We start from the raw sequence: 14,047 nt of genomic DNA, 5'->3' as shown, positions 1-14,047 counted from the left end.
AGAAAATAGTCAAAGGTTTGGAACAACACCGAGGTAAGTGAATGACATTTTAAATTTGATAATTTTAAAATTATCCCTATAAATCATAAGTCTTTTTTTTTCAGGTACAGAGGTGCATTTAGAAAAAATAACAAGGAGACAGTTAGTTCATTACTGTACATTTTCTTTATTTGAATTTTATCGTTAGCACAGTTCTAGAAATGCAGCAGGAAGAAAGAGAACTTCCTTACGTTGGGAGAAAGACCGACACTACCGGAAAGATGTGACGAGACAGTTGCGGCATTTAGATTTTCTACAAATTTCCCATCGGAGAAGAATAACACTATGCTACTTTAAAGAATCCACACGCCCTCAGGACAACACAAGATCTTCTCCAATATTCCTTTATGGTGATATACATATATATATAGATACATATTGTCTATGTGGTGTGGTATCACATGTGGCCTCACTGCGATGAGAATCTTGGGTGTGCAGGACGACTGCTGCGTGGCCCATTAAGCCATGTACGCAACCAGATAAAAAGGTTCAGTTTTATTCATGACATGCATAAAGCCAAGCAAAGAATGCCTTATAATAGAGCAAGCTGGACCAAGCGCTCACTGTTATGAACTGATATGACCATTAATAATAATCGATAGTGAGCAATTAGGAACATTAATGACACGTCACTCAGACCATGAAGTTTTGAACTTCATCTTAAAAATCTGAGTTTCTCAAAAGCTCTTTGATAAAAAGAAATGATTTCCATGTTGCACAAAATGACACCCACAACATCCCCCTGTTTCTGCTGGGTTTCCTCCTCCTTTGTCTGACACACACACACACATAATCTTCTCATTGACAAGGCAACAAAACTACATCAGCAGTCCACTATCTGTGCAACAAATAGTGGTTTCTCAGACATGCACACGGAGTGGCGGTGATCCTATTTTGGAGGAAGAGTTTCAGTCCGACGCTGCTCCTCGCTGCATGTCCCACTGGAAGATGTGTGGGGTTGGAGGAGTGTGTCCAGCAGTGTAGGTGCATGCGGCTTTGTGTATCTGTAGGCAAGCATGTATAGGAGTTTGTGTATGCATGTGTGTTAAAAATCCAGCAAGGGACTCCCTGTAGTTCTGTATGGTGACAGCACGGCTACAGGCCCTGCCCTACCACATCTGAAGACTGGTCGCTTCCGCTGGGGCCGCTTTGAGCTCGCTTTATATACAAATTCAACAGTTTCAGCTGGGAAAAGACAGAATGTACATGTTATAGATTTTAAATGTTTTTAAAATGGTTTAAAACCGACGGATAGCAAGATAATGAGTAAGGAGGAAAAGGGAAAGAGGTTTTGCAAGAGTAAATGACTCACCTTGCTGCCAGACAGCTGGCTGAGGTGAGGTTTCAGATCCTCTCCAATGACAGCATAGATGGCCACAAGGCAAAATACACATGCTTTTCGTACACTGCTCTCAGAGTTATCATAACCCTGCAAAGGAGAGCAAAAACCTTTACCATACACAGATGCTTAATATTAGGGTAAGTCAATGTATTTTGTATTTTGTTTGTTTCCAAAATATGTCCACTAGGGGGTGTCAAAGGGAGGTTAAATAAAATGTAAAGCAGGGTGTCAAACTCAATTCCTGGAGGGCAGAGATTAGTCACAACTCTTCTCCAACAACACACAAACCAACTAGTTTTTTGTTTTTTTTTAATTAGCCTGAAGGACGTGATTAGCTGGATCAGGTGTGTTTAATTAGGGTTGGAGCTAAACTCTGCAGGGCTGAGGGACAATTAATCAAGTCCTTCAGGCTACATGGTATGAGTGTTTGAGCAGGGTTGGAATAAAACTGTACAGGGCTCCAGCCCTCCAGGAATTGAGTTTGACACCCCTGTTATACAGCATCATGATCTTTCATATATTTTAGATTCACTGCACACCAACAGAAATATTTCAAGTCTTTTATTGTTTTAATGTTGATGATCTTGGCATACAGCTCTAAAAAAATTAACATATTTCATCCGACCAATAAAAGTGTTAAAAAAAGTTTTGTTTTTAATACAAAAAGTCAACCTTCAAATAATTATGTTCAGTTATGCACTCAATACTTGGTCCTTTCGCAGAAATGACTGCTTCAATGCGGCGTGGCATGGAGGCAATCAGCCTGTGGCACTGCTGAGGTGTTATGGAGGCCCAGGATGCTTCGATAGCGGCCTTAAGCTCATCCAGAGTGTTGGGTCCTGCTTCTCTCAACTTTCTCTTCACAATATCCCACAGATTCTCTATGGGGTTCAGGTCAGGAGAGTTGGCAGGCCAATTGAGCACAGTAATACCATGGTCAGTAAATCATTTACCAGTGGTTTTGGCACTGTGAGCAGGTGCCAGGTCGTGCTGAAAGATGAAATCTTCATCTCCATAAAGCTTTTCAGCAGATGGAAGCATGAAGTGCTCCAAAATCTCCTGATAGCTAGCTGCATTGACCCTGCCCTTGATAAAACACAGTGGACCAACACCAGCAGCTGACATGGCTCCCCAGACCATCACTGACTGTGGGTACTTGACACTGGACTTCAGGCATTTTGGCATTTCCTTCTCCCCAGTCTTTCTCCAGACTCTGGCACCTTGATTTCCGTATGACATGCAAAATTTGTCCAAAAGTCCAGTGCTACTTCTCTGTAACCCAGGTCAGGCGCTTCTGCCGCTGTTTCTGGTTCAAAAGTGGCTTGACCTGGGGATTGCGGCACCTGTAGCCCATTTCCTGCACACGCCTGTGCACGGTGGCTCTGGATGTTTCTACTCCAGACTCAGTCCACTGCTTCCACAGGTCCCCCAAGGTCTGGAATCGGTCCTTCTCCACAATCTTCCTCAGGGTCCGGACACCTCTTCTCGTTGTGCAGCGTTTTTGCCACACGTTCAGTTTTTTCGTTCAGACATTTCTTTCTGTGTCTTACCCTCTCGCTTGAGGGTGTCAATGATGGCCTTCTGGACAGCAGTCAGGTCGGCAGTCTTACCCATGATTGCGGTTTTGAGTAATGAACCAGGCTGGGAGTTTTTAAAAGCCTCTTTTGCAGGTGTTTAGAGTTAATTAGTTGATTCAGATGATTAGGTTAATAGCTCGTTTAGAGAACCTTTTCATGATATGCTAATTTTTTGAGATAGGAATTTGGGGTTTTCATGAGCCAAAATCATCAGTATTAAAACAATAAAAGACCTGAAATATTTCAGTTGGTGTGCAATGAATCCAAAATATATGAAAGTTTAATTTTATCATTACATTATGGAAAATAATGAACTTTTTCACAATATGCTTATTTTTTGAGAAGGACCTGTAGATTCAGTGATGGCATTGTGGTGCCACTGAGTATTTCAGGAAACTCTGTTTATTAACCCCAAACTTAGATGATATAAAATACAGTTTTTACCTGAATGAGCCCAGGGACGATCTCAGGGAGCATTTGAAGGAGACCCTCTTTGGGAAGCCGGTCAATGACTTTGGTGAGCATCTTGATGGCAGCCAGGTTGATGGGGTAATCTGCCGACTGGATGATGGGGCACAACACCTTAATACACTGATCAGGACTTATTGAGGTCGCCAACACAGACGCTGCCTCTTCTGCAGCCCGTACCACCTAATAGAGAGAAAAAAGGACATTTTGTGCATGTTTAGGTTTGGTTTTGTGCTTTAGTTCAGGTTGTTGGTCTAATGTGTTTCATGATCTTTTCCATGTGGAAGACCCCAGACCTCTTTGTGTGGATCTTTATGTGCTTCCAGGGTCTTCATAATGGTGAGTTCAGCATAGTTTTTAAAGCGCCACGGCTGCCTGTTCAGGATCTCCTTCAACACCCGCAATGCTAATGCCCGAATGACATGCTGAGAGAAAAAAAAGAAAGATCCGCAAGTAAATAAGATGTATCTTTATGACTCATATTAGAGTGTGTTTACAGCAGTGTGTGTATGTTTGCGTGCACCTCTCCATCCCCAAGTGTTTCTAGGAGCAGCAGGAGGATGGTTTTGAAGTGCTCGTCCCAAACATGCAGTTGTGTTTCTCTAATCAGCCGCATTAGCTCACACAGTGCAGCTTTCCTCTCTTCCACCCGCTCGCTGTGATTCGAGAGCTCCTTTAGGAGCTCAGCAACCATCTCAGACTGGTCCACACCACTGTCTGTAACACCACCAGCAGAAAGGAAGTCAGACCCACACACATGCTTACACGTACACTGTTCACAAAGCAGCTACAAATAGCTATGGGAGTGCATTACCATCAGTGAAGGACTCAGCATCTTGGTCTGTATCTTTCAGGCTTTTATTAAAAGGGGAGGAGCTGAAGGAGGAGTCAGAGTAGCTGACTGGCTGGTATTCCTTTGTTGGGCGGGGACTCGAGGAGAGGAGCGGCATAGTATTTAGCAGAGAGGTCTTGTTATCCAGCGCTGTCCGACCAGAGTCTGTGGGCTGATCGCCACCCTGAACAAGAGACACATTCAGGACACAACTTCCACATATCAGTGTTACAGTCTTATTACACGGCTCTCTGGAATACTTGATTCTAATAGGTCATTCTCAATGATGAAAATTCAAAAAAGCTTTTATATAATGAGTGCTTAACTGCGCTTTCATATCACCCTGTGATCTCTCTCTCTTTTTTTATACCAACACAAGTTGGTATATCAAACTGGCATGGTTATTTTGGGATGACTTATATACAATTTAAGTATTTCTTAATATTTTGAAATAGTTTTATAAAAATAAATATTCCATATGACTATATAATAACAATAATACAAATAAATTATTTTTATTAGTATTTCAATTATATAAATTAAACCAATCAAAAATAAATTACTCTTGTAATGATACTATAGTACAAAAAATATATAATTTAGTATTTAATAATTTTAACTTCTTTGATTTAAAAATATTTTTTATTAGTTATTTTTTACATTTCTATTCAGCTTTAATTTATTTTTTAGATTTGTTCCTTGTTTTGTCTGCCTTACCTCTTCACCATCTCCATCTTTTTTTCGTGCTAGCTCAGTCATGTCCTCCTGGCTGCGGACGCTTAAGTTCTGGATGGCCTGACTGACTCCCCTCAGGGAGCTGTAGATCTCCTCAGAGTTCATGTTCTCAGTATCGTAATCAAATGCACTGCACACGCACACGCACACACGCACAAATGACACTGGACATTAGCCACAGAGAAATTCTGAGCAAACAATTACCCGACTGTAATGACAGCATTTGTGCATGAGTATGAGTGAATCTTTGTCCATGTTTGTAGTTTGTGATCCAGTGGCGTACCTTGGTGAAGGTGTGTTTTGTGATGTGTTGGTAGGGGAGGTTAAAGGGCTCGACCAACTGGCTGGTGATCTTGGAGTGTGTCGGGTGAGTGGGCTTCCCATTGGAGCCTGCAATAAACTTTTTTTAGTGCTGACAGAAAAAGTGGTTCAGAAGTGATTCATAAACATTTACGCAATACAATCTTTAGCATTAAAATTTGATCAGATTTTTGAAGTCCAATGCAAAAAACAAAACAAAATCAAAAACAATTAGCTGATGGGCTGAATGAAAATACAAATAAAAAAATTATTATTATTATTCAAAATATTGTATTACTTAAATTATAAAAAATAAATCAACTTAAATAATACTGTAGCACTGAAAAATAAAATATTTTATGTTTATTTTAATACATTTATATAATTCATAAGTATCTAATAATCATTTTAATAATACTAATAACTAATATTTACAGCTTAATCACTTTGCATTTAAAAAGATGTTTACAGGACAATGACACTTCTAGAACATTTTACATTACTTTAGCATGTTTATGAGCAATCCATGTAAACTTCTTGGTGGACGTGTATCACTACATTAGTAATGTGTTGATCACCTGGGCTGCATTGCCAGTGTTACGTAGGTGGTTCTGCAACAATTTGGTGGCTCCATCTTGAAAGGTTTTCGGCAGTGCAGCTAGAAGCATTGTAAACTCTGGCGTGTTCAGCTGGAATAGCGAGATCAACACTGACTGTGCTGCCTGCAATCAAAGAACACAATTAGACCTTCAAACTAATCCAGACCGCTCACGCTGTATAGCATTTCATAATCATCACAAATGTCTCGTACCTTTCTGACATCAGAGCTCTTGGGTTCGGTGGTCCATGTGATGATCCGCGACACTGCCAGTCTGGTTTCGCTCGAGTTGACAAAATCCTGTGGCTCCATTTGTAGGGTCAGTGTTTCTATGTACTTCAAAATAGCCACCTTCACCTGAAACATTATCCTTGTGTTACAACTGTGCAATAAACTCAACTAAGGCATATTAATGTCATTCAAGACAACAGCAACATTCACTCCAGAAGTTTTACCTCAATCACAAACCCTCCTTCAATCAAACTTCTCCACAGTCAGAATCAAAGCACCATCAACTCTGCAGTCCATCAGTTACAGACAAGCACGCAAAGTCACACATTCACAGCTATTCTTAAATCCACGAAATGAAGCAAGACAGCAGGGGGAAATGGAGTGAGCATGATGGGGGTGAATGGATTCAGCACAGCGTTTCAAAGACAAAAAGCTTGTGTCTCAAGAGTATGTGTGTTGCCAGCAGGTTGTGTCCTGCTCTCTTTCACTGATGTCCCACTTTCTCGAACATCATGCCTTTAAAAAAAACCTGCTTCCATCAAAACTGACTAATTACGGTAATAACTAGGACCAAAAAAGCCCCCCTCTGTAGGTTGACTAGAGGGGAAAATGTTGTTTTGAATACCACACACTAACTTGCCACTAAAGCATTTTCAAAATAAAAATACGGGTGGAAATCTTTGGATCTATCTTTTATTTTTATGCAGAAGAGGATTCAGTGAGTGGCTTCTCTTTCTGTCTGTTACAGCTGAAACTGGATTTGGGATTTTAGTTGTGGGAGCTGCGCGTTATAGAATTGCTTCCCCTGTCTCTCACTGACCTGTACTGCTTGGTGCCACACTTGGATATTTTCTTGCAGTGTACAAGCATGCCGTCGCTTTCTGAGGGGAAGCAATTCTATAGCCCCGCCCCCGTACCAGCAACAGCGCCTTTTCCCCGGCTTCAGAGAGAAAGAGGGAGAGCACATCAATGAAAGGGAGCCCCAGACAGTCATGCAGATAGTAGGGATAGAGGCATAGGAGGGAAAATTGGACAGGAAGCGGTATTAAGTGATACTGCTGAAAAACGACGCTGAATGAGAGGCAGATGAAGGGGAGATGGTTTGGTTAGAGGGAAGGTGGGTCTCTGCATGTGTGGTTATGGCAAATGTGGTTATGGGATTGGTGTAAGAATAGGATTTTATTGCTGCAGCCGAAGACAACACCACAAATACATAATATTTTTCATATTAAAATACAATTTAACTCTAAATCTCAGTTATGCATTTTTTGGCACATTTTAAAAAAAAAATAGACAGTGTAAATTTAATTGTCCATGTCACCTTTAATTTTACATTTAGACTACCTTTGCCGTAAAGTCATCAAACTACAGTGTTGAAATTGAATTAAAACTATTAAAACTATTTTTTAGGGAATTAAAATAAAGCTGAAATAAAATAAAAGAATAGATGGAAAAGCAAACTTAAAAACCTAAACAAAATTGTTAAAAGATTCCTCAGGATCTAACTGAAATAAATAGCTTCAAAAGTTGAAGCACTGAAATTACTCAAACTAAATAAAAATAAAGAGAAAATAAACAATTACATGAACATGTCAAACTAAAGATTAAAAAAAACAATTCAAAATATGAATAAATATAAAAATTGTTCCCTTGCCAACTAACTTGAAAACAAGTTAGTTTAAACATTAAATAAAGTAAAGCTTTAAAACTAAAACCGAAATAATTAACAGAAGGCTGAAAATATTAAAAATAAAAGCCAATTAAAATAATAAAAACTATAATACTATTGTTTAGAGGCTCCCTATAAATAAAACACAAATGTGCATTTTTTTGTATTGTAAAATGGTACCAATTGAGCGATTTGTTCACAAATTTGTCAATGAATTAATGCAACAACATCTAAAATGACGGCTCTTTAGATTCAGTGCAGGAAAAAATATTAGGCAGATGTTGGAGATTCTTATGCAAGCCGAAGCCCAAAGGCTTGCATGAGATTTTATGGAGAGATAACAATAACCTGAGTACACTAACCCAGCCCATAACATCCTGTATAAACTCCAAAACAAGCCCTTAAGGAAGTCCTGCCACAATCTTACATTCTCTGATAGCAGCATGTTGCATGACACTATCAATCTTAGTCGCTCATCCACACAGTGAGAGACGATAAAAGAGTCACGAAAAAAGCACTTACTTTTAAGTTGGGAGTCTGTGTTTGGTCAACTGTGAATCTCATTAGGATAGTGAACTGCAGATCATTCGGAAAAGATTCTCTGGAGAAAGACACAAGAAATAAACAAATTATTCTTGTGCAACAAAATCTGTGGACACTTGATATCAGAGCATGGCAGGAATAATGTCTTCCAGTTTTTCATATAACATACCTTGTGACATCTAGGGCTTTCTGTACTTTGGCTTGTACTGAGCCGAGCAGATCCGCTCCCATTTTCTTCAGCAGTTGTGTGAGCAGCACAAAGAGCCAGTCCTGCAGATCCTCCTTATGAACTACAATGAAGTCCACCAGCGTCTCCAAAAACATGCTGAACACCTGGACAAACACCACCAGTAAAATACAACAGCAGTTAAATCAGTAAAAAATAAAACATGACCACAAAAATAATCCGTTTTGATGCATGCATTCATCTCATTCAGTCAGAGTACTTTTGCTGTTCATTTGTTAAGAGTTAATGGTGTAATGTTTTTATCTCCCAGTAGGAAAATGTCTAAGCGCTGCCAAATACCATCAGCCAGCTTCATCTAAAACTGTGATATGCAATATATATAAAATTCCAAAAACTTTATATAAATTCTAATGTGAGCTTTCAACTGAATAGCATCAGTTAGTAAAGATATCCCACTTTCCATATGCAGTCAAACGAAACTGCACAAATGATACTTGGTCAGCTTGCTTGTCTCTATATAATTAATAGCAATGTAGAAAAGCAATATAAAACACAGACATATATGGGCAAATTGAAAGTAAGCAGAAATCAACTGTTACACAATATTTAAGAATTCTCTACGTGATCTGATTTTCAAAATTAGTTTTCATCTGAATGAAAGAGAATCAAAGTTTTTCCAAATTGCCCACTATGTTTCACTCTGCCATTTATTTCGGTGATTACAGCACTGCTTAGTTATTTACCTACTTGGGAACTTCAGAAGACTTGCCCAAAAACAAGTACATCGTAGAAATAAAACGGCATGCTAATTGTTAGATTACAACCAATATTGTGAAAGATCCAACAACCAGATTACTGATGTTTACAATATAGACACTTTAGATATTCTTGATTAGTTGACAGCAAAGCCACAGATTAATAGCATGACCAAAAACATATTAGATTTTCTTTTATCATCATACCGGTACTATTTTGTTATGGATTAGTACATTAGTAAAGTTGATTGCCCTGTTAGTGCTCAGTCCCAAAAACGGAATAAATGTTTCCAGCTATTTATTAGAGCAGTATCTCACAGTTTCAGGATATAGGCATTGCACAAAGACAAACAAGCAGTAAAAAAATAAATAATAATTTATAAATAAAAATATGATATATATATATATTTGCACAGGTCAACCAAACTTACTCTCTACAGTTCCACCACAGGGTAAGGCATGAAAAGAAACAAACACACTCGTGAATGTCCATAAAAACATGAAAAACTGACCATTTGCAGGATCATTTTCGAAAAGACATGAAAATTAATCAATATATTACATTTTAAATTAAATTAAAGTTCAAAATGAATATTCTGTCACTATTTACTCACCCTCACATTGTTTCAAACCCTCAAAAGTTATATTGTTATGAATAGTTCCGATCGTTTTATAGAAATATAAAGTGATCATGTCTCTTCAGAAGACTTAAAGGGTTAGTTCAGCCAAAAATGAAAATTATGTCATTAATAACTCACCCTCATGTTGTTCCAAACCCGTAAGACCTCCTTTTATCTTCAGAACACAGTTTAAGATATTTTAGATTTAGTCCGAGAGCTCTCAGTCCCTCCATTGAAGCTGTGTGTACAGTATACTGTCCATGTCCAGAAAGGTAATAAAACATCATCAAAGTAGTCCATGTGACATCAGAGGGTCAGTTAGAATTTGCTGAAGCATCAAAAATACATTTTGGTCCAAAAAATAGCAAAAATGACGACTTTATTCAGCATTGCCTTCTCTTCCAGATGAACAGAGGTCTTACGGGTTTGGAACAACATGAGGATGAGTCATTAATGACTATTTTCATTTTTGGCTGAACTAACCCTTTAAAATGCTCAGTTTTTTTTTTTTGAAGCGTCAGAGTTTCGGGTGAACGGACTTTCAAAGGAGGGACAGAAATCTCTCAGATTTCATTAAAAATATCTATTTGTGTTCCGAAGATAAACATTTCTAATGGGTTCGGAACAACAAGAGGGTGAGTAAATTATGACAATTTTCATTTTTTGATGAACTAACCCTTTATGGAAATTATTCTGTGAAATAGTTGAAACAGTAGATATGAGAAATCAGGCACACCATTAAAACAAGACCATTAAATAAAAGGGAGGAAAAAAAGTATGAAAAATGTGTAAATTATATATCCACACTTTTAATTATCCACATAAAAGGATCCAGGTTTTTCCAGACCCCTGAAGAACGGCTGGAGTGGCTGTTGAATGTGATTGTGCTGGAGGACAGGAGGGTGAGAATGACTTCTGTACCTTAAAAGAGGCAGAACTGATACCGGATTCTGCCGTGCCGAAGCCTCTGGAATCACGCTGCAAATCAGAAAGAGGGGCGGGCCATGAGCCCAGCGATCAGATAAACGGGGCGGAGCTACAGTCTACCCGACAAGATAGAGAATGGCAGAAGGGGGTTCCAGGAAAACGTTATGAGTGGAGAAAGATAGACACCTCAAACGCGGGTTAGTCTGTGTGCAAGTAGGACTGGGCTCACAATAGTTTATGATTACAAAATGTTCTGATGCATTTAACGTGATGTTCCACAATCTTTTTTATTGTATAAATTTAGTAATTTTCATTTTAAGAAGTATAAAAATGTATATAGAAAAGATACCTAAAACATCAATGCTTATAGTGAAATCCTACAAGGCTATGCTGAAATTTGAGCATTCTCATTTTCTCATGTTCTTCCTAATGGCCAAAGATTGGCATGGCATTTAGATCTTAAGATGTTCTTCAATTTTTCGGGAATTGTGACAGTCCCAGTATGTGTATGCGTGAGTGCAAGCAAGAAAGGGAGGAAAGCTACGGAGGAAGCTTGGGCTGGCATTGCAGTGGTTGAAAAAAGATGAGTGAACTGTCTGAAATCAGAAATCCGGTCAGACCAAACCATGCGATTAGCCACGGTCCTCATCTGCAGAGTTAGTGTGCACTGCACATGCCTGAGAGTGTGGATCTGTGTGTTTGTGGCAAGAATTCGGGCTGTGGGTGAGGCAGAATCCGATTCAGTCAAGCAGTTTTGTGTGATGCAAGAGTCCATGCTGCTTTATGACTGCAGTGTGTGTGTGTGTGTGGGGGGGGTGTAAGTGTGTTCTGGAGAGCTCCATGCGAGGGTACCTTGCTGTGTGGGTCTGCAAACATCCTGGTAAAAATTTCACACAACCTCTTCAGCTCAACACGGCTGAAACAGATAGAAAGAATAAATTAAAATACCTGCATTGAACATGAATCTGCTAATTTAGTAAAGCTGGAACGTGAAAATTATAATTACACTTTATTTGGTGCCTTAATGGGTTACCTGAGAGATCGCTGGTTTTTCAGCAACGCCTGCAATCCCATCAGCCCCTCTTTTCTCTCGGACCAGTTGGCAGAGGCACAGCGATTGAGCACTTCAGCCACATCTTCAGTCTGCCGCATATATGTTGGAATACTGCCATTCCGGGAGCTGTACGAACGCTCTGAACACGCACTGGAGGCGTCGCTATTTGCATCATCATCCGAGTACATCCCATAGGTGTCATACCGCCGCCTAGCTGGTTTCTTCTGCTCAGAAAAACATCAGATGAGATTCAAATTAGCAATTAGGTATAAAGTAAACACTAAGACAACTTGAAGAAAGATCGCTTAAGTTTAATGTCAGCTTAATGCAGAAAGCCAGACAGACTAACCTTGCCCCGCATATCTCCCAATAGCTGGCAGCATTAATAAAGCCAAAGGTTAAAGCATGAGTTAAAGACAGACATGTAGGACATTTAGCACACAATACAATGGTTATGTTCATTTAGTGATTACAGTTTGGTAACACTTTAGAAAAGGGAACACTTATTCACTATTAACCATGACTTTTCCCTCAATAAATTACTAATTTGCTGCTTATTAATAGTTAGTAAGGTAGTTGTTAATGTTAATATGTGCTTAACTAGTACTAGTAAATGGCTAATATTCTAGCAATATGCACGCTAATAAGCAACTGGTAAGTTAAGAGACCCTAAAATAAAGTGTTACCAACAGTTTGCATACCATTTGCAAAATGTTTATAGATAAAAAAATAAAATAAAAACAACTGGTATGGACATTCCACTTTTGCAATCCCTACACCATAATAAATCCCAATCCAATTAAATCCCATATATTTACACAAAATTTTAGGATCGGTAGGATTTTTGAAAGAAGTATTCTTATTCTCACCAAGGCTGAATTTATCTGATCAAAAATACAGAAAAAAACAGCACTAATGTGAAATACTGTTATACAATTTAAAATAATGGTTTTCTATTTCAATACATTTTAAAATGTAACTTATTTAATGTGAATATTCAGCAGACATTAATGCAATCGTCATGGTCACATAATCCTTTAGAATTCATTCTATTCTGCTGCTCAAACATTTCTTATCATCAGTTTAAAACAATATATGTACAAACATAAATGTATATAGAGATTTCTCTTTATAAAATGTCTAAACATCAGATTCTGGGCATTTAATTGTCTTAAATGTCTGATAAAAGAGGATATGTTATAACTTGTGTGTAAGTGGGGTGTAAGGAGAGTTTCTGTATGTTTACCAGAGCATCTGCCAGGGCTTCCTCCACGTCTGATCCTGTGTTCAGCACTCTCATGGCACTAACTGAAGATGAGAGACGACTGGACTGAGACATACCCAACCCAGAACCTACAACACACATCACACATTTTACATACACATGCACAAATAAAAATAAAACCCCTAAAACGGCATGCAGTGATCTTATCAAAACTGAGAAATCACATAAAAATAATTCACCAATAATAAGGATATTAATACTAGAAAACCAAAAAAACAACTGATTACCACTGAAAACATTAATGAAAATTAACCACAAATGCACATAAGACCAATAAATAAATAAATATATTAAAAAACAAGTACACATAAAAAAAACTTGGGTTAAACTCAGAGAAAATCATAGGTGACTGTGAAAGATGTTCCACACGAATCTACATGAATACGGTTGTTATCAGTGCAATGGGAGGAACGATTAAGAAGACTAAACTTAAAAGCATGCAGGTCTGATGGAGGCTAAATTGAACCAAGCAGAAGGATGAGATGAATATACAAAAAGTGAACAAAGAATTTTCTTTGCCAGCTGTGGTGACAGTTCACCTGCTGCCCCAAAGGCATCTGGGGCATGAAGAGCACCAGTTGAGCGCGAATAATGCCGGGATGCTGCAACACACACACAAGAATGCAAACAAGCACACACGCGCGTAAATACCCAGGCCAGTGTTAAAGCTCCCCAGAGAAACTCCCAATTAGTAGTAATGTGAGAGTCTGCCATCACCCACCACACAAGCCTCATTGTGACACACACATTTCACACTCTTCAAGTGTCAACACTCAAGGGTATTAGTCCAGTTCTGCTTGTGTCCTGCATAACAGCAGGAATATTTTCACCCTTTCAGCTGGTCGTAAGAAGAATATACCTAACCTTGTCATACCTAAAACTCAA

General features: G+C 38.7%; 1 protein-coding gene across 43 annotated transcripts in view; it reads right to left on the bottom strand.

The window, feature by feature from the left end:
* Nucleotides 1-146: 146 nt before the first annotated feature.
* Nucleotides 147-14,047, bottom strand: part of LOC127935605 (CLIP-associating protein 2) — a 50,750-nt gene continuing 36,849 nt past the window's right edge. For 16 of the 43 annotated variants that reach the window (XM_052533626.1, XM_052533629.1, XM_052533652.1 and 13 more), the window contains 17 exons: nt 13,702-13,764; nt 13,124-13,230; nt 12,227-12,250; nt 11,857-12,101; nt 11,676-11,739; nt 8,504-8,667; nt 8,314-8,392; nt 6,105-6,248; nt 5,872-6,015; nt 5,277-5,383; nt 4,976-5,123; nt 4,241-4,442; nt 3,950-4,143; nt 3,723-3,851; nt 3,403-3,609; nt 1,352-1,468; nt 147-1,224 (listed from right to left, as the gene is read on the bottom strand). In XM_052533626.1, the coding sequence (XP_052389586.1) occupies nt 1,135-1,224; nt 1,352-1,468; nt 3,403-3,609; nt 3,723-3,851; nt 3,950-4,143; nt 4,241-4,442; nt 4,976-5,123; nt 5,277-5,383; nt 5,872-6,015; nt 6,105-6,248; nt 8,314-8,392; nt 8,504-8,667; nt 11,676-11,739; nt 11,857-12,101; nt 12,227-12,250; nt 13,124-13,230; nt 13,702-13,764 (2,228 nt within the window). In that variant the 3' untranslated portion in view covers nt 147-1,134. Of the gene's footprint in view, nt 1,225-1,351; nt 1,469-3,402; nt 3,610-3,722; nt 3,852-3,949; nt 4,144-4,240; nt 4,443-4,975; nt 5,124-5,276; nt 5,384-5,871; nt 6,016-6,104; nt 6,249-8,313; nt 8,393-8,503; nt 8,668-10,817; nt 10,875-11,675; nt 11,740-11,856; nt 12,102-12,226; nt 12,251-13,123; nt 13,231-13,701; nt 13,765-14,047 lie in introns of all 43 variants that reach the window. The other 27 variants (XM_052533645.1, XM_052533637.1, XM_052533640.1 and 24 more) reach the window with 4 other exon arrangements.

This window comes from Carassius gibelio, chromosome A19 (genome assembly GCF_023724105.1).
Source record: "Carassius gibelio isolate Cgi1373 ecotype wild population from Czech Republic chromosome A19, carGib1.2-hapl.c, whole genome shotgun sequence".
Classification (NCBI taxonomy): domain Eukaryota; kingdom Metazoa; phylum Chordata; class Actinopteri; order Cypriniformes; family Cyprinidae; genus Carassius; species Carassius gibelio.
The sequence above is the reverse complement of the archived record's forward strand: the minus strand, read 5'-3'. Positions and strand labels throughout refer to the sequence as shown.